We start from the raw sequence: 22,097 nt of genomic DNA, 5'->3' as shown, positions 1-22,097 counted from the left end.
AAAAGAAGTTGAACAGTAAAATGATTACCTTTAACATTTTGATTGTTTTTTTTACAGGCGTTTCAAGTCATTTACATCAAAACAGGGCTTACTGCTCTCTGTGGAAGGGTTTGCTAAACATAAGGGAACCTATAGAACAAAACTGACTGATCTTGAGCCTAAAAGATATTTTAGAGGGACACAGATTTTGATGTCACACACATATTGAATCCAGGATAAAATATATACTCCCTTCCTGTCTGTTCATCTGACTGCTCATGTTTGTTGAATCTATCAGACTGACCGACAAAATTACAAAATAAAAACTATGCTGTAATAAACCAGCATGATCATTTACAATCTGAGGTTTGAGCCTTATGATTTGAGTGCTAAATCTACTATTAAAATGTTAAAAAAAGCTTGACAGATTTTACATCGCACATGTTCTGTAGTGAGGAACCTTCATCCAATCAGTTTTGAGAGTTTTAAGGTCAGATTGTTATTGCTTTTCCCTTAGTTTTATACTTAATTTTCCCAGGCCTACAAGGTCTTATTTCTGTCAGCAGTTGTGCATTCACCACAAACACTTGAATGCTGTAATATTATGTAATATATAAGTCTTCCAAAGACGTGACTTCAAGTTGTGAGTTTTGGACAATGTCAATATTTTCAGCCTGTTCCAGCTACTGTGTCTAAAAATCCTCTGGAGACTGACAGGTGAAAATAGACAAGGCAGGATTTATGATACCGGTTGACATGATTGCATTGTAAGCAATGCACACAAACAAGAGCAATAAAGACAACATAAATAAAAAAAACAGATAAAGAAAGCAACAAAAAAGGGGGGAACCGCAAAAATCCCCTCAGTTTAAATGATTTCAAGTAGTTTTTGTCAATTTGACTCTTTTCTATTTATTTTTTTACTTGGAAGAAAATGTCTCTTACAGACTTGAAGCTGAAGATGAAGGAGTGAAAATAAAAATAAATTCAGAAAATTATTTTTTTCCTAATTATTTCTGATAATTTCATTTTAAATGTAGTTACATTCTATGATATAATGACAAAAAGCTGAATATGTGTGATGCTGATAGTAAAGATGTTACAAGGTGTTATTTACTTTCAGAGGAAGTCTGATTGTTACTTTGACTTGAGTCAGCGCACCATAGTCCCTGCAGATGTTTGAGTATCTGGTTGGTTAAAGGTAAATAAGAAGCTGTCTCTGTTCCTTGCTAAATGCCATAAGAGTGACCCAGATCTTTTCTTTTGCTGCTGCATACATATACTGAAACACTCAGAGTATTTATTTCGGCGTGTTCCTGCTGCCCTCTTGTGGTCAACAGACAGCAAACACACAAACAGGTGAAAAGCCATAGAAATATAATACTAATAAAATACATATTTTTGGAAGTTTAGTTCAGCAAAATATTTATTCATTTATTTTTAATGTGAATTGAGGGTCAGACTCACAAATTGCTCAATATGAATAAAGTGTAATTAATTTTTCCGTTTTATTATGCAGTTATTATTTTTTTATACAGTCACCAGAAATACCTAAAGCATTCATCTTTATACTACACAGAAACATTCTCATTGTTACACAAAATCAACATCATGGTCCCTGAAATTGTTTTTCAGCAGAGGGTTTGATTCCAGCTTGCAGTCCTTTGCTGTGTGTCATTCCCGTTTTCTCTCCACTGTTTCTGTCATTCTCTAACTGCACTATAATAAAGGCATGACAAGTCAAAGAAATAATATTAAGAAAATAAAGAATACATTCGCTCATGTCTCCTGTATAATTGTACTCCTATTAGCATACATTGGTATGTGGTTTACCTAATAAAAGTAACGTAAATGATTTGTTTCCATGATTTATCAGTCTTGTCTGTCCTTCCCTGTCAGTCTCCCCTGCACACCTCTTTCTGTTCAAGTCTCATTTGCTCCAGCCTACTGTTTCCAGTCACACCTTCTCTTCCTTTCTGTATATATACCTGTTTTCCCATTGTCAGTTTGTCTGTTTTCCTCGCCGTGTTCCTGTTGTCCATGCAGCTTCGTTCCTGTTCTCCCTGTCCTGTTCCTGCCCTGTTCTTCAGCCGAGTTCTTTTCATCAACCTGGTTTGTTTCAGTCTACTTTTTGTTCATGTTTTTTTTTGTACTTTGTATTTTTGTTCACCTGTTGTTTTTTTTGGATATTCCTTAGCACTTAAGCTCGCTTTTAGTTTGTACTTCTGGCTCCCTTTTTGTCTGTTCTGCATTTTGGGTCCCCATCCTGCAACCACACCTGACACTACTACTTGTATAAACATAGTTAAATGTGGAGTAGGTCCTTCTGTCAGGTAGAACATATATCAGAATGGTTTCCTCCTTTCAAACTGGAGAGAAGGTCATTTTTTCAGGGGTCTAAGTATCTATCATAGTGGACTACTACCTGTAGGCTATAAATGTGGAGTAGGTCATTCAGATGGGTTATAAATATCTATAACAGTGGACCACTACCTGTATAAATGCAGTGTAGGTCATTTTGATGGGTATAATATCTATCACAACGGACTACTACCTGCATTAATGCAAAGTAGGTCATTCTGATGGGTATAAATACCTATCACAATGGACTATTGCCTTTATAATTGTAGAGTAGGTCATTCTGATGGGCATAAATATCTATCACAATGGACTACTACCTATATAAATGCAGAGTAGGTCAAACTGATGCAAATAAATATGTGTCACAATGGACTGCTACCTGTATAAATGCTGAGTAGGTCTTTCTGATGGGTATAATTATCTATCACAATGGACTACTACCTATATAAATGCAGAGTAGGTCATTCTGATGTGTATAAATATCTATTGCAATGTACTGCTACCTGTTTAAATGCTGAGTAGGTCATTCTAATGGGTATAAATATCTATCACTGCAGACTACTACCTGTAAATGCAGAGTAGGTCATTCTGATGGGTCTAAGTATCTATCACAATAGACTACTACCTGTATAAATGCAATAAAATGTGGAGTAGGTCAGTCTGTCTGGTACAAATATATATTAGAATGAATTATCTTATGCAATCCCACGGCACCTCTGTACATGGGCTGCCGCTCTATCCACTGAGCCACCAGGCACCCCATCAGCAGGGTTATGTCTATTGCAGCCACGGCACTAGCTGTTATTATTTCCAATTGAAGGTCACATAGGTGTGTTATGTGAGCTATAATGGAAAGGCACGCCCCTTATACGTGGGAGCGGCCACATGTGAAGGATTTCTGGGAGGTAATAGTCCACAATTTCACAGAGGAATTATGGATTCAAAACTTTAAGATGATCTGCCCAACTTTTGCAGAGTTATGTGATGCAGTAACACCTGTTATAGCTCCTGCTTGATCATGTCAGAGGGAGCCAGCTCCTACCAACAAGCACATAGCCATAGCATCATGTGACCTATAAAAGCCAAAAAAGGGTTTGAATTGCAGTTTTGCGAAAAATGGCTTTTTCCAATTGCCAGAACCATAGCCTCATGCAAGCATAAAACTTTTTTGTAATAAATGGGAGGTGTTTTGTTTTTGTTTGTTTGTTTTTTTATTATAGTGTTTCCTTTTTCGCATGCTATATTTGCAGTGTAATTCTGGGCAGTTTGTGGGTTAGTGGGAACCCATCTTATGAATCACAAATGGAAAAATATCCACAGACAAAAACCCCATGATTCAAAAACCACAAAAAAAAAAACATTCCCAAGAAGTCCTGGTAAAATTATTAATTGTTATTATTATTATCAGTAGTAGTAGTAGTATTACTACTACTGCTATTATATATCAGCAATTCATTTTGTACAATTCTGAGGTAGCTATTCTTTGAGTATTTGCTTTGTATGGTCTATTTTTTATCAAAAGCATACAAGTAAATTTAGTCTAAAATTTGACGCCTTGTTACAGATTTATGGGACAGTCACTTTATTGCATAGATTTATTTTAATTTAATTTTAAGTTTATTCGGTCAATAAGACTTCACTTAGTATAAATACAAAACTTTTACTGTTACTGTTAACTTTTACTAATAAAGCATTTTTCATTGTTGTGCGCGTGCAAGGTTTTCATTTCTTTGACATAGACTTCCTGTGGCTGCGCTAATAATCACTAATAATAATGAGTTTCTGTTGCTTTATTGTAATTTTAATTTTATTTAGTTGGATCCCCATTAGCCATCACCAGTGTGGCAACTACTCTTCCACACAAGTAAACATTACTTCATAAAATGAAAACAATATTTGAAGTAACATCCCTGCAGAACAACAGATGTAGGCCTTTGGCTGAATCTTGACAAGCTGAGAGCTGAAGTTTCTGGAGGTCTACTGTTTCCTCTGTCATTTACTTGCTGGTTCGGAAAAAAAATGAGATTATGATTAATCAAACACTGTCACACTTTTAACATTTCAACACATTTTTTTTCTCCTTTTCCATTGTCTGCAACTCACAGCATTTATAAAGCTTGTTGATGCGGGCGGTGTCATAGGGGCTCATCTCTCTGGCCCATCCAAAGTTGAGGTTAGGGTTGCTCTTTGCGATGATGGTTGGCTCGCCGTTTTTGGAGAAGGCGTATCTTGAGGGCAGGAACACAGTATTGTTGGTTAACACACACACACAAATACAAGTACACACACTGGCTCCAAATTTACCGCATTTTTTGTGTGTTGGCTCTTCTGGGCAGCCTAATACATGATGATAAATGCACTATACACAGTGGTGGGATGTAATGAAGTACACAAGTACTGTATTTAAGTAGAATTTTGAGATACTTTACTTGAGTAATTCCATTTTATGCTATACTTCTTACTTACTTACTTCACTACAATTTTGGAGACAAGTATTGTACTTTTTTCCAGATTTAGATAAAAACAAAAAGTAAATCAATCAATTTTGATGATTTTTCATAGATTAACTCTATAAAGCCTAAGAAAATTGACTTGAATACAATCCCTCCATTGCACCTTTCGTACGTAAATTTTGTGTTCTTTGTATTTTTTTTCATTTTATATTTTTAAATTGCTTCTGTATTTTCATCATGTGTCTTATTCTATTTAAATTCACTGTTTTTATTCTTTCTTTATGTTAATTGTTTTGCAACAAAACACCAAGTCAAATTCCTTTTATATGTAAATATACGTGGCCAGATTCTGATTGAATTCTTGCAAAAACATGTAATGTAAGGAAGGCAATAAGCAACTTAATAGGAGATTATCAAAAATTACCTGTAATTAGCAAAAGAAAACACAAAAAAACAAATTGGAAATGACCTGAAAAAGTTCTTTAAAAAATCATACATTTTTTCCCTGTCACCTAAATAATATTTATACTTATAATAGTTTTATTGTTTCTCAATAGTTTTCCTTTGTTGATGTGTGTTGTGTGTTGTTCAAGCACTCCAGAGTTTACACATAGCCCTGGCTTTACAAACAGCACTATCCCAGCCAATCAGCAACATGGGTGTATCTGACCTTGTGCACAGCACATGGGAAAGGGTGTATAAAGAGAAAGGCAGTGACAGTGAAAAGGGCAGTAAATCTGACTCTGTTTGGGTGTTAAATTCAAATATTAACTATCACTGACTCCTTCAGTGAAAGATGCAGTCTTTCTTCCACTACTGACTATACATTCAAAACATACACAAATACACTCATGCAAACACTCACCTGCTGTAATGCATGACAGAGTTGAAGTCATAGGGAGTACCCAGGTTGTTAGTCTGCTGCTGATCAAAGTTGTGTTCCATTCCTGCACAGGAGGAGAAAACAGACCAAAACATTTAGTTTTCCCCTATTTCTGTCCTCTGTAGCAGTGCAAGTTTTTTAAATCTGGCCCCTGGGCTCTGTCTGGTTGTAGACTCACATTACTGGCATTTATTAAATGGGAGTGAAATCTAAATTTTGTGATTACTGGTGCAAAACAATTCATTTATATAGACCTTGACAGTTTATTAAAAACCCTTTGAAACCCGGAGCGACGTCACTTTTCTTGTGCTGTGTTCAGACGCTGTTCAATCAAATCAAATCAAATCAAACTTTATTTATAAAGCGCTTTTCATACAAAAAAGTAACACAAAGTGCTTTACAGATTAAAATCATTCCCATCCTTCCCCACTCCCCGCACAAAAATCACATTCATACCCCACCCCGCTCCCTACAAACACACACACACACACACACACACACACACACACACACACACACACACACACACACACACACACATACACGCCCACACCCCAACAACAACAATAAGATATTGCACACAAGGCTGAATACAGATGAACCCGGCAAGGGTTCACACATTTAGATTTTTAAACCCTAATATTAAAACAAAAGAAAAAATGTGATTTCTTAAAAAAAATGTGCAACTTGGTCAGAAATGTTCCATGAATTTCAAGACATTAGTAGATTTAGAAAATGAGTTTTAAAAAGCTATACAGACCAGTTTCTAGGGAAACAGCTACGGAAAAACTATATTTATAAATATCCCAATTTATATTTAAGGTCATGTTACAATATTATTAGAATTTTAAGCACTTTTGTCAGGTCATTTTCTTTTTCTTTTTTCTTTTTTCTTTTTTGTTTGTTTGTTTTTGTTATTTTTTATAAATTAGTTTTTGTGTCATTTTCTTGTATTTTTACTAATTTATTGATAATTTTGGGGTAATTTCTTCTTTCATTGCTCATTGCCCTCTTGCCATGTTTTTAAAATTAATCAGGCCAATTTGCTCATGTTTCTCATCTGAATAGAAGAAGCAGCCTTGCCTCTAAGAGGCTTTCTTTAAATGCAGAGAGAGCAAGGAACTTGTAAGGAACTCAGGAACTCTTGTCACAATAATCTGGTTCCAGTTTTGGGGGCAAAAAGTCCTACTGCCTGAAAAGATTCTGCAAAAATTAGGTACATTCCAATGATTCAAACATTCACTTGCAAATTTAGAGCTACATTTGGTTTAAGCTGTAAAGTCCTCCCTCCTTTGGTCTTCTGATGTAAAATCAGAGCAGAAGACCAGCACTGTGCGTTGGTTTTTGTGTGTGAGCTGACCTGACTGGATGTTCTGGGTGAGGATGGAGATGTATCGGTCTCTGTCGGAGCGGATGTGCTCGTGATGGAAGCCCAGAGCGTGGAGAACCTCGTGCTGCACTATGTTCTGGTACAAACAGCCATTTTTTTTCAGGGAGACCGGCTGTCCTCGTCTTTGACGGCCCACGTAGGACCAACACCTGATGCGCACACACACACACATACACAATGTAATTTAGCAAAAAAAAATGTATTATTGATGGGCTCCTGTCTTCTTGTTGTATTTCAAAGTCAACAAGTCAAATGAATTAGTGTTGCTGTGGTCAGATGCTTTTTCTTTTTGATTGGTGTTGTGTATCTGGAATGCTTGGAAGTCGGAAATTTCAACTGGGAAATTCAGACCTCTGACTTTGAGTGGAATGCAGCAAGAGATCCACAGAGATCTAAAATCCAGGTCCCAAGTTTTCTTGCTAATCAGGAGCTACTGGGTGCAACTGTGATGTTCTCCTCAGCTGCAGTAATCAGCCTGGAGGTATATTGGTCTATTATTGTGCTCTGTTTGTCTTTTAGTCTATCTGCAAGCCTATAGAGCCCCATGTTGAGTACCCCAAATTTTATGTTATAAATTTATAGTATGGGTCCCAAACATTAAGGAATTGCTGCATGCTTACTTGCATACAGTATGTTGGGCAATATGTATTATTTGCCTAAATTGCATAGTATTTCAGCAACTGTTTGGCCAATTTTTGATATTAATTGGTAGGTTTTGGGGATTATTTAAGATACTGAATCCATTTCTGATAGTTTCAAAATTCTAAATGTGTGTTTTAAATCAGAAATCAGAATATTTTCACTGACGTTGCAGTTGATTTTGATTAATATTTATTAAATTTAGACATTTTAGAGGACACTGAATTGACTGGATTTGCAGCTCCCAGGTATAAGGGGCTCACCTTTACATTATCGCTCACATAACATGCCTACATCACCTCTGATTGAAAATAACAACGGTGGTGGCTGCAATAGAAATAAGCCTGCTAATGTTTTGAACATCCATCACCATGCTTCTTGGAATGTTATCACCGAAGGAGAAGTCGCAGAACATCACTCAGTGGAAACACAGTCATCTCGCAATTGTGTTTAATCGACATTTTGAAAATATCACTTAAATTTTGCATAAATCTGTAATGAAAACCTTCTTAATGTCTGGGGAGGACTTTGTGTGTGTGTGTGTGTGTGTGTGTGTGTGTGTGTGTGTGTGTGTGTGTGTGTGTGTGTGTGTGTGTGTGTTCCTACCCAGATCCAGAGTAGATGTAGAGGTATCTGCGATGCCAGTAGCGCCTCCAGACAAAGCGAATGCAGGTGGAGCTGTGGAATGTAAGGAGGCCTCTTATGATGATTCTGCGCTCGTCTCTGGCTGCATAGACAAACAACAGGCTGCTGACAAACAGGACAATCTGCCTTCATTCATGCATCCTAACTGTCATTTTTTAGTTTTTCCGATGTCAAAATCATACCTCTAACAATGAAACTTTTTGACCAACTTTTTGACTTTTTTGAACCAAACAAAGCTAAAGACCGGTTTTTCATAAGACAGTTACTGCAGCGTACTGTATCTGGAGGAGATGTGGATAGGCACGAAGACGTAGTCTCCACGTTTGGGCCACTTGCAGCCTCTGGCCGTGCAGGGATCTGCATTCCTCTGTAAATTTGGCACAATGTCGCCATGCGTAAGGGGCGTTGCTGCAGAACAACAAATAAACACACATTCTGATTAATATTCAAACCAGAAATCTATAGTTTTACTCAAACAGGCTACAGCATTTTTGACTTGTCATAACTGAATAATCCGTCCATTGTCCTATAAAATGAAAGAAAATACTGAAAAATAAACACTTTTGTAGAGGTTAGGAGCCTTACAAGTTTTGTCTGACCAGTAGTCCAAATCCAAAGATATTTCATTAACACTAATATCTAAAGGAAAAAAGGTGGCAAATCCTCACTTTTAACAAGCTGAAAGCAGCAAATGTATGGATTGGTAAGTGACTTAAATGATTATTAGTGATCTAACCGTTGACTCAACTAACAGATCAGTTGTTACAGCTCTACACTGTGTCTCATTGTGTTTTTGCCATCACGTATTTAGAGTTAGATTATTTCAAACTTACTAATGTCAGCATTTGCTCTTGCGAGGATTTCAGAGACATCCAAGCGCTCCTCTGAAAGTTAACAGAGAAAATAACAGTTACCAGCAGATTAACTTAGAATTATTTTCATCAGATAGGAATCAGAAAAAACAGAAAAATGACTCCAATAGTTTAGGAATTTTCTAATAATCCACTCACCTTTCTGAGGTCCATCATCAGATGCACCCTGCAACATAAAGGCACATTTTTTGATTATGTTTTGTTAAGATTTCTGATTATTTTGTTTCTGTCAGGTGAGAACCAGACTAAAAATAAATAAATACAATTTTAAAATTGCTTTTGTTTTGGTTTGATTTGATTTTTATTACCAGTCATTTGAATTAAAAGATTGTGCTCCTTTATGGATTTTGACAATTCTCTATCTTAAAGGCTCGTACGATCCTTTAAAAAACCATCTGAATTCTCCCAAAATTGCATCAAGCTGATAGAAAGGTTTTTCCTGTATTTCCTTTAAAGTTGGGATTTTGAAAATTATTTTTAATCTCAATGTTAAAAGAGTCAGACTTACCGGAGGAATGGCCGTTAAGGAGAGGAAGAGGAGGAGGAAAAGGAAAACTGGAGTCATGATAGTGGTCCTCTCCAATTAAACCTGAAAATAAAGTCACAATCTGAGGAGTAAATTTGGTGAACATAGTTGTTAAATATAATAAGGTGAGAGCAAAAAGAATGAGAGGTTACCTGCTGTACCTGCACTCTGATGCTGGCTGCAGCAGGTGCTCGGCTCCTCGCTCTTTGTAGGCAGCTCACACTGGGTGTGTCTGAGGATTCACCAATACCTGTCGAGCTCAGCTGTCAAAACTCATCACTGTTGGGGATTTTTCAGGATGTAAATCATACAAATATTGAGACATTTTGGTAAAAATAGCAGTATCACGCAAAAATAAAAAGTGTTCTTTATGCACAAATATGGCCCCTATGGGTGATATATTCTGTATTGTAGTTTTGGATTATTATTACTGATTCAATCATTTGATGGCAGTATTTAATCACATCCACTATTAAATACTACTTTAATTTGAAACTTTTAGAGATGTAAAACAACTTTATTATAAAGTAGCACTCAGTAATACTAAAGAAAATGTTTAGTTGCATTCTACCAGTGCAGATGCAGATATGTAACCATAAAGAAAGGAAGTAAAATAAGAGTAAAGGCAATGAAAATAAAACCTAAACAGTGATGCCTGCTGGAAAGCAAAATAAAATAAAATAAAATAATCATCTGAGCAGTGTTTGTGACATTGGGTAACTTCGAAATGAATTTAGAAACAATGTAAATTGTCTGAGTTTAGACTCATGTTTCTGTTAAATTCACCAAACTTGTTTGTAGAGGGTCAAGCGTGTGCACCTCTCCAGGGCGAAGCTAATTTTAGTGAAGCTATATAGCAGAGTTTCAGGAGCAGGACCACACCTCAACCACGCCTCTTCCGGCTTAAATATCCTCCTAACCCGATCTCCCCCTTTCATTTTCGTTATTATGCACGAGCGCGTACCAACACACCACGTAGCGTTTTGCTCTCGGTCGACTGTGGTTCGCTTACTCACCCCTATTATGGATTCTGTCTCTCTCTGTCCCTGTCAGATGACGACCTGTTCGGTCGAAGCCGTGATGATGGCCCTCACCGTCTCCATCTGGCCGTGCAGGCGTCCTCAGGGTCCGACGCCGACAACTTCTCTGTTGCGTCCGTGCCGGAGACGCCGACCTCGGCACTGCAACCGGCCGCCGGCCCCTCGGTTCCCTTCTTGGTCCGTGTTCCACCTGGCTCTTCTCTGCTCACCATCCAGGTGTACAGCTCGGCCGATGGTTCCTCTGCATCTCCTGGTCCGCCACCCTCAGCAGAAAGAAGAGGACGCGGTCGCCCCCGTGAAGCCCTGCGCCGCCGCGGTTCTCCTACTCCATCGCCGCGGAGGATGGTGGCGGCCTCCCGCCATTGTCTCGACTCTGCCGGCTCGGCGGCTCGCCGTCGAGCAATGTGCGCTGGAGCACGGCGTCACCACGCTCCAGTGAGGTCTCCCGATTGCCGGCCGCCTTTGAAGACCGGGGAATACAGTTTCACAGAACTGACAACAAAGCTTTTTGACATCCTGACATCTGAGTGACGGGTCATCGCGGTGGCTCCCGTCGTGCGCCATGACATCAGCACCTCTGTTAAAGGGCCGGTTCGTCTTCAACCACTTCCGGTGGACCGTGCTGAATAGGAAGCGGGGACATGCTGCCTCTGGCGTGTCAAGTCAAGTCTAGTCAAGTCGGTTTTATTTGTAGAGCCCATTATCACAAAACATGGTTTGCCTCAGTTGCCTGTACAGTTTACGTCATCCCTCTGCCCTTAGACCCTCACATCACCCAAGGGAAAACTCCCAAAAAAAAAAAAAAAAAATGGAAGAAACCTCAGCAAGAGCGGGGCGCTGGGGCTGCGGCAGTCGCTTCACCTCGGACCCGCCGGCCGCGGAGGTCAGGTTTGCCTGAGGCATCAGATGTGTCAGTGGCGCCATCCCACTCCCATCAGCTCACCTCACCTGGGATTCTCGACGCCGCGTTGCCTGCAGCCTCGACTGTTCTCCCTCTTCAATTTGAGCAGCCCACTCATGTTGGACCGCCTGGCACCGGGATGCCAGCGCCACTTCCTGCTCTTCCTGGCCGTCCGCAGCAGCTCTGTCCCCTTGGGGCACCTGGCACTGGGCTGCCAGTGCCCTCTACTGCTCAATCTCAGCGACTGCAGCATTTGTTTCATGATGGGAATTCTGGTGCCAGGGTATCGGTGCCCCCGGCCGCGTATGCTCTACAATTGCACCACTTCGCTCTTGCTGGGGCACCCTGCACCGGGATTCCGTTGTCCCCAGTCGTACACCCACAGCTTCCTAGTCAGTTGGGTTGTTGGCGCCCCCGGCCGTGCAATCCCAGCCACTGCACCAGTGCACCATGTCGTTCCGTCCCACGGTTCTGGTCTCCTTTCCGATCGTTTTCTGTCGCGGCGGCCTTTGCCTACTTTCACCCTGGCCATGGCCAATCCTCCCATCCACCCTCCTGGCGCTTTCGTCTCTTGTCCATATCCGGTTCCCTTCAATCTTCGTACCCAGATTCTTGACTGCACCACGTCTCCAGTGGCCATTTCTCCTATGTTTGCCCGGGGTGCCAGCGATGTTGGCGGCGCCCTCCCACTCCCACCAGCTTGCCTCACCCTGCAACCTCGGCACCAGGATGCCTGTGCCCTTGACCGTTCTCCCACCTCCATTTGAGTGGCCCGCTCGTGTTGGCTCATCTGGCACCGAGATGCTGGCCCCACTTACTGTCCAACCATTGCATCTGCTGCAGCTCACTCTCTTTGGGGAGTCCAGCACAAGGCCGCCGGTGCCCTCCACTGCTCAACCTCGCCGCCTGCGGCGGTTAGATTTTGGTGGGGCGTCTGGCAGTGGGATGCCAATCCCCCTGGCCATCCACTCAGCAACCGCACCACTTCATCTTCATCTGGCACCGGGGTGCCGTTGCCCCCAGTTGTACACCCGCAGCAACCGCAGAACCGGTGCGGTAGCCGACCTTGGCTCTCTCTTCTTGAGGCATCTGGCACCAGGCTGCCAGTGCCCTCTACTGCTTAACATCGACGCCTGCAGCGGATCGCTTTGCTGGGGAGTCCGGCATTGGGATGCCATTGCCCCCGGCTGTACACGCTCAGCAGCCGCACCGCTTCGCTCTCGCTGGGGCATCTGGCACCGAGATGTCAGGGCCCCCGCTGAACAGCATCGGCTACTGCACCAGATCACTCTCCTTGGGGTATCTGACGCAAGGTCACCAGTGCCCTCTATTGCTTGACCTCCATGCCTGCAGTGGATCGCTTTTGCTGGGGAGTCTGGCATTGAGATGCCATTGCCCCCTGGCCATCCGCTCTCTGCAACTGCACCATTTCACCCCTCTCGCTGGGGCATCTGCCGCCGGGGTGCCGCTGCCCCCAGTTGTACGTTCACAGTGACTTCGACAGTTCGCTCTCGTTGGAGCTTCTGGCACCGAGATGCCGTGCCCCCGGCTGTACGACCTCGCCTACTGTGCCGTTTCTCTCTTCTTGAGGCATCTGGCACCGGGCTGCCAGTGCCCTCTACTGCTTACCATCGACGCCTGCAGCAGTTCGCTTTTGCTGGGGAGTCTGGCATAGGTATGCCATTGCCCCCGGCTGTGCACGCTCGGCAACCAAACCACTTCGCTCTCGCTGGGGCATCTGGCACCGGGGTGCCGCTGCCCCCAGTTGTACATCCACAGTGACTTCGACAGTTCGCTCTCGTTGGAGCTTCTGGCACCGAGATGCCATGCCCCCGGCTGTACGACCTCGGCTACTGCACCGGTTCTCTCTTCTTGGGGCGTCTGGCACCGGGCTGCCAGTGCCCTCTACTGCTTACCCTCGAAGCCTGCATCCGCATTGGTCCCCAGGGGAGGGCTTTCCTTTCTCACCTGTTGCCTGTCACTTCTTCTGTCCTGTCGATCATGACCTCCATCTCGCTCGTTGCGCCGAGCCGCGCCGAGCTCTGGTTCTGGCTCTATCTGCTTGGCGATTGGAACGAATCTCCTTCTTTTATGACGATCACCTGTCTCATCCTCAGGACATCAACCTTTTCGATGACGCGGCGCCGTCTGCCGGTTTTGGGGTTTTTTTACGATGGAAGATGGTTCGTAGGCAAATGGCCCCAAGAGTTAGAAGGAGACTGCCAGGTCACTTTATTTGCTCTTTTTGAGCTCTACCCCATCATCGTCGCCACCATGTTATGGGGCCATGAATGGAGTCGCCTATCTGTCCTCATCTACTCAGACAATCTCGCAGTAGTTTGACATCATAAATAAAGAAGTTCAGAAGCTTGGCTCCTCATGTAGACACACACCCGACTCCGGTTCCTCCATATTCGACCTTGCCTTTCAACATCTAAACCCAGCTTTCATGCCCCTGATCTGGAATCTCAGAACACCATCATCAATAGCCTGTCCCCTGCAACTCTCTCTCCATATTGATCTGCTTGGAATTGTTTCCATAACTTTCACCACATGCATAACATAACTTTTCCTTCATTTGATCTCATCACCTTAACCTGCTTCATCACCCACGCCCATCCTGTCTTGGGAATTTAAAACCCAGACAATCAAAGTCTACCTCAGCGGCATTTCGTTCATCTCTAAACTCCTAACGGGTAGTCCTGGCCCAGCTCATGGTCATCCCCAGATCACCTCACCGCTCAGAGGCCTCTCACGCTAAGAACCAGCCCAAAATCCTCGTAGACTCCCATTAACCACGGATCTGCTGTCACGCTGTATCCACACCATCCGCTCCAGATATAGCATACCTCACGTCAACCAAACTCAAGAGGCAATGTTCATTCTCGCCTTCTTCGGTTTCCTCAGATGCTCAGAATTCACTGCTTCGACCCTTCGATACGATCCACGTCGGCACGCCTGCCTCTCTGACCTTTTTTCTCTTACGACACCATAGTTTATTATTTAAAAAGAACCAAAACCAACCAATCTAGCCAACCCACTCCCGTCTTCTACTTTAACATTCAATCAGTTCTAAACCCCTTCCTTATTCTCTCCAACTACTTACATTTCCGGACGTCACAAAGCAAATCCCAAGATGACCCTCTGTTTGCATCTGAATCCGGCCAGGTGGTTACCCGCTTCTGGTTCCACCAACACTTCCGTCACGTCCTGTCATTGTCAGGCATCTCTCCCATGCATTACTCATTCTTTCAGAATCGGAGCTGCCACCTCGGCATCCCGCAGCGGTATACCAGAACACTTTATTTAGATCATGGGCAAATGGTCCTCCCAAGCTTATCACCGTTACGTCCGTTCCGACCTAAGAGATCTCAAATCGGCTTTTTCCTCTCTCATATAATGCACGCTTTTGGGGGTCTGTCGTGCCCGGGAGCCACAGTGGATTCCCACCAAAGCTTCCCCACACCGCACTCAACCATCCATTCCAATAATTCAACATCAATGTTTATACCAAATCTACATTCACGTCAATAAATTGTTAAAATTAATTCCAATTGAGGTGTGGTCCTTGCTAGTGAACCCAAACTTAAGGTGTGATTCAAAACATTTTTCACCAGGTCAGAGCAGGACAAACGTCATCAGCCAACACTTGGTGAGTGGAATGTATGAGTAATTTTCAAGTGAACAACAAATGACTTTTTGTTTACTTTGAGACAAAAGGTGCTGGGGGACAAACCAGGAAACACTCAACATTTTCTAAAGCTTTCCTTAAAATGGCATGAAATCACATTAACAAATCAATACCTCATCTTCAGATAGATATAGAGTCATCTCAATTTAGAGATCAGGGCTGATAATCTTTTCTTACATTTGATTTTTTTCCTGCATTTTATAAATCAAAATTGTCAAAACTTTAAAAGAGGTGAAGGAATTAACTAACTACAGAATTGTTGCCCTTTTCTTCACAAGCATTTTAAATATCATCCAAAGTAGTTTGTGTTTGTGTTCTTCAAGGAAACAGGGTAACAATAGGAAGTCAAAAACTGTACAATTCCTCCATTGCTCCACTGCACTTTTTGTTAATACATGTTGTGTTCTTTACATTTTATTTTTTTGATTTTGGATTTTCTTTCATATTGCTTATATATTTTTATCTTAAGTCTTATTCTATCTTAATTAACTATTTTTACTTTAGTTTATGTTAACTGTTTTTGCACCAAACACCAAGTCAAGTTCCTTGTATATGTAAATGTACTTAGCAGTAAAACCCAAATCTGATTCAGATTCTGATTCTGAAAAGATGCCCACTAACTAATACCTTCAGCTGTCCCCGTTGGTGTCCTTCATCAGGTCAGGTGGGTATCCGTTGGGTGACCCACAAAAACTGTGATTCACATTTGGTACTGCTGGCTTTGTGTGTCAGCTCTGTGTTCTGTGCCAGCTGAAATAGCCTATGAGAGCTTCAATCAGCGTATTAAAAGGCACACTAACAGTGGAGATTTGCTGCTCAATATTATAAGAATAAGTAAAACAATATCCATGTTGATTGTATTTTTGAATTCCTACCTTTTAAGATATAATTTCCTAGTTTTACATGCATGAAATAGCCCAGAGTGATCAGTTTAACATGTTGCCTAACCATTTGAACACTGCATGGCTATTATTTGCGGTTTGGGGTTGGGCTGTGGATCTTATGCCACCATGTCAGGTCAGGTTGCTGAGCTAATTGGTCATATGTGCAGGTGACGGAGCACGTTGCGGTCTGAAAGTGGGTCTTGAAAATCAGACAGGACTCTGACCTCCGTCGGTTATCTCCAGACCGTTTTCATTCCGAAGTTGTCAAATAGTGTCACTTCTGCAGTGCTTTCAGTGTTAGATCCCAATGCTAAAAGTTACCTTTCATGTCTATATGATTCACTGCTGGAAATTGTCTGCTGGAAACACAGCTAGACAGAATAATGTGTTGCATTATATGCTGCCAGATAACTAGACAGCATCTAACCACGTCTGTATGATACACGGACAGTCAGCGTCAGTTGAGAATACAACCAGATGGAACCTGTTGTGTCCACATGATTCGCCGCTGGATGGCGTCAGGTTGAAACGCTGCTAGAAATAATGAAATACAAGGAGCACAAAGGTCCATATAGGGTGGGTGAAGGATGCATTGGGTGGATCCAACAACATCAGGATTTTCATACGGAAGTTTGGTTTTTGCGACCCATCTGAATGTGATGTTTTTTTTCTACACCGTACTATGTGCCTGTTTTGCTGAATCCTAACCATCCGTGCAAGCAGGTGTGTTTGTTGGTGTCCTGGCGTTGGTTACCATGTGCTTTTGTTGACTGAACATAACCAGTGTCATCCCATCATGTGGTTTTGTTGACATCACATTAGCAGCATCCCAAAAAGTCAACAGCAGGCACAGAAGAATACCTAGAGTGCAGACACCAAAGTCCACTACAAAGCAGCAATATGTGACAGCTTTGGATAATAACGTGTTGTTATGTCATGCTCAGTTACCCTCAATAATTAACTGATGGAGCCAACGCAGCAGAGCTTGATGCAAATAAAGGAAAATATTTCCATTAAAGGAAAGCAATGAAATACTTTTCTACATTTTAGGTTTTAATGTGAGAAAAAAGTACAGTACTAAGTACAAAAAAAACAGTGATTATTATTGTTACACATATAGCAGTTTGATCTTGTTTCACTCCAGACAATGAGCAAGTAGAATGTCAATTAGACACAAGGGTTAAAAGTCAGCAACACTCAACTCAAACACTTAAAACTCCTTCAAACTTGTTCACCAGGAAACCAGAACACAACAGCCTTAAGCTGTCAGTTTAATTTGAGACCTGAAGAACAAACTGTTCTCCAAAACACTCAGGAATGTAGTGCGGCTGCATGTTCATAGTGCGTGCACATATGTGACATAGAGATTCCTGTTGTTTACAACTGAGCGTGAATTACACACCTACAGGAAATCAGAGTGGAATAGATCAGTTTTATTTTTAGATCTCTTAGCATGTGCATGTTCTTTTAAAAGACCACTATGTTATATATGGTACAAATTATTGAAAAAATGGGAAAAAAAAGAAATGAGCTACGATACCTGCATACCCAAAATAATTTGATGTTGGAATTAAGAAAATAATTTGCACATAGATGGAGGTCATATGGGAGTGTTAACTTTGTGAGACGAGTCCTGTAGAGCACTGTCAAGGCCACAGAGCCTACCTGGTCAAACAAAGGTGAACACAGAGCCTGTTTAGACCTGGTATAAAAATGTTCTTTACACAAGTGGATAGCCGAGACACATCTCCATTCACACCTGTGTCTATCCAACACACTCTCATTGCAGGTCGTCACATGTTGCCACTTTTGCAGTGGACTTCTGCGTCTACATATTATACTCTAGGACTCCTTCTGCATCTGCTTGTTGAAGTTCCGGGTTGCTGCTACAGATGCTAAGATGTCAACAAAAGAAAATGATTGGATAACACTACAAAAGCATGCGGTTATGTTAAGCCTGTTCTCACCCAAACTCAACTGAAACGCGGCTAGATGGCGTTAGATGAGAACACGCTTGGACAGAACTGGTGGCGTTGTTATCATATGCTGGCAGACAGCCAGATGATGCCCACATGCAACACGCACAGGCACTTGAGAATGTGGCCGGACATAACAGATAATAATCAGATAATAATGCTGCCAGTAACCACATAATATGGGTCACACAAACATCTGTCTTTAGTGTGTGAGTCCAGAGTGTTTTTTTCTACACCTCTACATGTGCCTCTTTCACCTTTCAACCTAAACATCTGTGACTTTGTTGCCTAATCCTAAGCATCATGACAGTCCATGCTGTTGTGTAAACATAAGGGCCGTGCTGCTTCATCCCACCATGTGACAAGAGGGGATAAGAACGTGTTGTTATGTTCAGGCAACAAAAGCACATGGCAACTAACACCGTCAACAAAAGCACATGCTTAGGATGATGCAACAATGGCATAGATGGTAAAGTTTAGGCAAAAAGAGCACATGGTTGGGCATTAAAAAAAAAAAAAACATTCATACCAGAAGCAAACAGTGGTAGGTGAAAGTGAACGATTGTTGGATCATCCATTGTCCCTCCCAACCGCCCTGTAGTGGCCTTCGTGCTCCTTATGTTATGTCATAACCATCAGCCTTTTAACCTATCACCATCCAGCGGCATATCATGCTGCTGCAGCAGGTGCCATCTGGCCATCCAGTGGTGTATCATAACACCGGGACCAATTCTGTCTTGGCAAAGGGTTTGAGTAATCAGATCATAATGTGTCTGGGTGGTCGTTTACACCTGTATTTAATGCTGTCCACTTGTGATCGGATCACTTTAAATGCATGTTAATACCAGCTGTAAACTGTAAACACTGTAAACAGTGTCCCACGTAGTTACTGTATCGACATAATGAATCACACCCTGCTAAATGACTGAGAGGGAAATAGATGTCATGGAGCTATCACATGAAAAAATCATAATTTGCTGTGGCAACAGCCAAATGGAAACTGTGTGAAGTATATGTTTGAAGTTCAGAAAACAGGTAAGCAGTCTGCACAGTTTATCTTCAAAGCATCAATTTCCATACCACAATGTGAGAATCAACATTTCTTCATTTACTTCAGACCTACAAGTCAGCTTTCCATCCGCTGGTGTCAGTGAGAAGGAACCAAACAGGTTTTTAGTGGAAAGGAGATTGATTTACTGCTCTTTTGGCTTTAGTGTCTGTGAGAAACGGGGTCAGTATTTAATAGAGAGAAGGTTGTACTTAAACAAAAAAAGCAGCAGCAAGAATAAATGTTCAAATGTGGAAAATATTATGATTTTTTCTTTTTTTGAAAAATAAAACTCAGAATTAAACTTTATTAGCGAGGTCCAACACTGATGGACCTGGGTGAGGTCTAGCTTATTCCAGTTCATCTGAAAGGTGATGGATGGGGCTGCGGTCAGGGCTCTGTGTAGAGCAGTAAAGTTCCCACTCACCAATCTGGGAAAACCATTTCTTTATGTAGCTGGCTTTGCGCACGTGGGCATTGACATGTTGCAAAAGAAAAGAGACGTACACAGTAAGAAGCTCATGCAGTGTGTATTTAGATTTTTTATGCATCTAAAACTTGTTTATCCAAGCTTTGAATTAAAGGGGCAAACTTGAAACATCAACTGGGTATCCGGTGGCTTAGTTGGTAAAGCAGGTGCCGCATGTTCAGAGGCTGTGTCCTCGCCGTAGCGGCTGCAGGTTCGAGTGCAGCTTCGGCCCTTTGCTGCATGTCATCCCCTCTCTCTCTCCCCCTGTCTCGCTATATCCATCCTACCAAATAAAGGCAATGAAAATACCCCAAAAAATCTTTAAAAAAATAAATAAATAAAAAAACACCCATCAACTGTCCATCAACCTGCTAAATGTCTTGTGCTTTGACTTAAAAAACAAAAGTTCTTGAAAGGTATCTTGAATTTCTCATCAGTGGCGTATCTTGCTCAGCAGGTTACATTAAAAACACTTTGTGTAACCTTATCCTCACACTTCACAGTACTGTACATCCAAATCGTTTGTAATTATGAATACCAGTCTGAAAACTTGTTGCGTGTTTGACATGAGGACACAAGTGTGTAATTATGTTTAGGTGTGCGAGAGCGGTTAAACGCTGGCATGTGGTATGAAATGAATTTTTTTATATAATGAAACTGTTATATAATTTTTGGATGTTATGGAGACATGAGAAATTAAAATGATAGTGTGGGATTTGGGACAAATTGCCCATCGGGGACACTAAAAACTTCTAAACCAAACTCAGCCACTTTAAAAAAACGGCTACCTAATCAAAATCAGTCTGAGTACACGCTATATTTAAAGTGTTTTCACCTCTTTATCTTGTCGTCACACAGCCTTTTCTTTTGGCACTACATTTCAGATCCGCTGCCGGTCAGCTGTTTGGGTCAGAAAGTGTTGTTAGCGGCTGTTATGGGATCTGACTGAAGCAAAACTTCACGTTTAAAACACTCTCAATACCCTCACTTGTAAACAAGACACTGAAATATTTGAAGTCCTTTATTTGGGAAAACTCTCTCCAAACCCAGAGGGAGTTGGTCCAGCTTCTAGCAGAAAACCATGAGCTCAAACTGACTTTCATCCCAACTGCTGCAAACTCAGCTGTAAAATACCCCAGTGCATGCTGGAGGTCACAGTGTGATGAAGCTAACAGAACCACATCGTCTGCAAAGAGCAGAGACAAACCTCTCCGGCCCCAGAACTGGAAACACTTCTCTTGTGAGTGCCTTGAGATCCTGTCCATCAACATCACATGCAGAATCATTACCGTGGGACAGTCCTGACAGAGGTCAACACCCACTGAAAATATGTTTGACTTTTGCTGCCTTGATGTGCTCCTTGGAAATATCGGATTTACAAGATACGAGCACATGAACGGCCTTTCAAAGGAATTACTCGTGAAATTATCATTTACTTTTAGTAGTTTCACATTTTAGTACATGCAACTATTAGCTGTAGTAGGTAAACAAACCAAACTAAACTATAAAGTATGCCAGGCAAGTATACTAACACTGATAACAATGTTATTTTATAACATGAGTTGCTGACGTGACATCATAAATGCATAAACTCTGGTGGGCAAAAGTCAATGTTTGGTCAACGGAAAGAAACTTTTTTATTAATTCAGGTGTTAAATATCAATTTTGATCACATGTAAAGAAAATAATGGTATTAATGTTAACTGTTGTCCATGTAGAGTGACTTAGATTAAATATAAAAAATGTAATATATATCGAAAAATACAATAATATACAAAAAATATTAATTAACTGGAAACAGTTATCAACCTCTTTTTTAATTACTCTTACCATTAAAATGCAATCGATCTTTGTAGCTTCCATGTTGTTCCCACTTTACCACCTCAAAGCATACGAACACAACAAAATCAGAACAACTGAAACTATGACCTTCTGACATCACATGGATGCAGCATTTGTGCTGAGAAAATCGAAACAGTTTTCAGTTTGATTATACAAGGACTAAAAGCCCTGTGACAATAAACCTGGTACCCCATATTCCCACAGTACTCGCAGCAGGACTCCTTGGAGGACACTGTTGTAGGCCATATCAAAATCCACAAAACACATGTAAACTCCCATGAGCCCACATCATCATTCGCCTCATGCATTGTCAGTCATTGAGGCTATTTATTTGCACTTGTCTTTCTGGTTCTTTTGCAGGTAATACTCTTGTTATTTTAGGTAAGTAGGCTTTTCTTTAAGGATTTGGTTGGCCAGAGAAAGTCTTTGTTGCAAGTCAAAAGTGTTTGTGTTTCTGCCTGCAGTTATATGAATGAACCAGTTACACTGCTGCAAAGA

The 22,097-nt window shown here is 41.4% G+C and overlaps 1 protein-coding gene across 1 annotated transcript; it reads right to left on the bottom strand.

The window, feature by feature from the left end:
* Positions 1–1,529: 1,529 nt before the first annotated feature.
* On the bottom strand, positions 1,530–10,026 carry LOC121944850 (low choriolytic enzyme-like). The gene is made up of 10 exons (XM_042488783.2): positions 9,901–10,026; positions 9,731–9,811; positions 9,361–9,388; positions 9,184–9,234; positions 8,627–8,758; positions 8,312–8,432; positions 7,037–7,215; positions 5,659–5,740; positions 4,444–4,568; positions 1,530–4,343 (listed from the first exon to the last, which is right to left on the bottom strand). Exons 2-10 carry the CDS (start codon positions 9,785–9,787, stop codon positions 4,333–4,335), a joined length of 786 nt encoding a protein of 261 aa, XP_042344717.1. The 5' UTR covers positions 9,788–9,811; positions 9,901–10,026; the 3' UTR covers positions 1,530–4,332.
* Positions 10,027–22,097: the final 12,071 nt, after the last annotated feature.

Source organism: Plectropomus leopardus, chromosome 1 (assembly GCF_026936395.1).
Source record: "Plectropomus leopardus strain MGB_pleo_1.0 chromosome 1, ASM2693639v1, whole genome shotgun sequence".
Classification (NCBI taxonomy): Eukaryota; Metazoa; Chordata; class Actinopteri; order Perciformes; family Serranidae; genus Plectropomus; species Plectropomus leopardus.
This window is presented reverse-complemented; position numbering and strand designations above follow the sequence as displayed.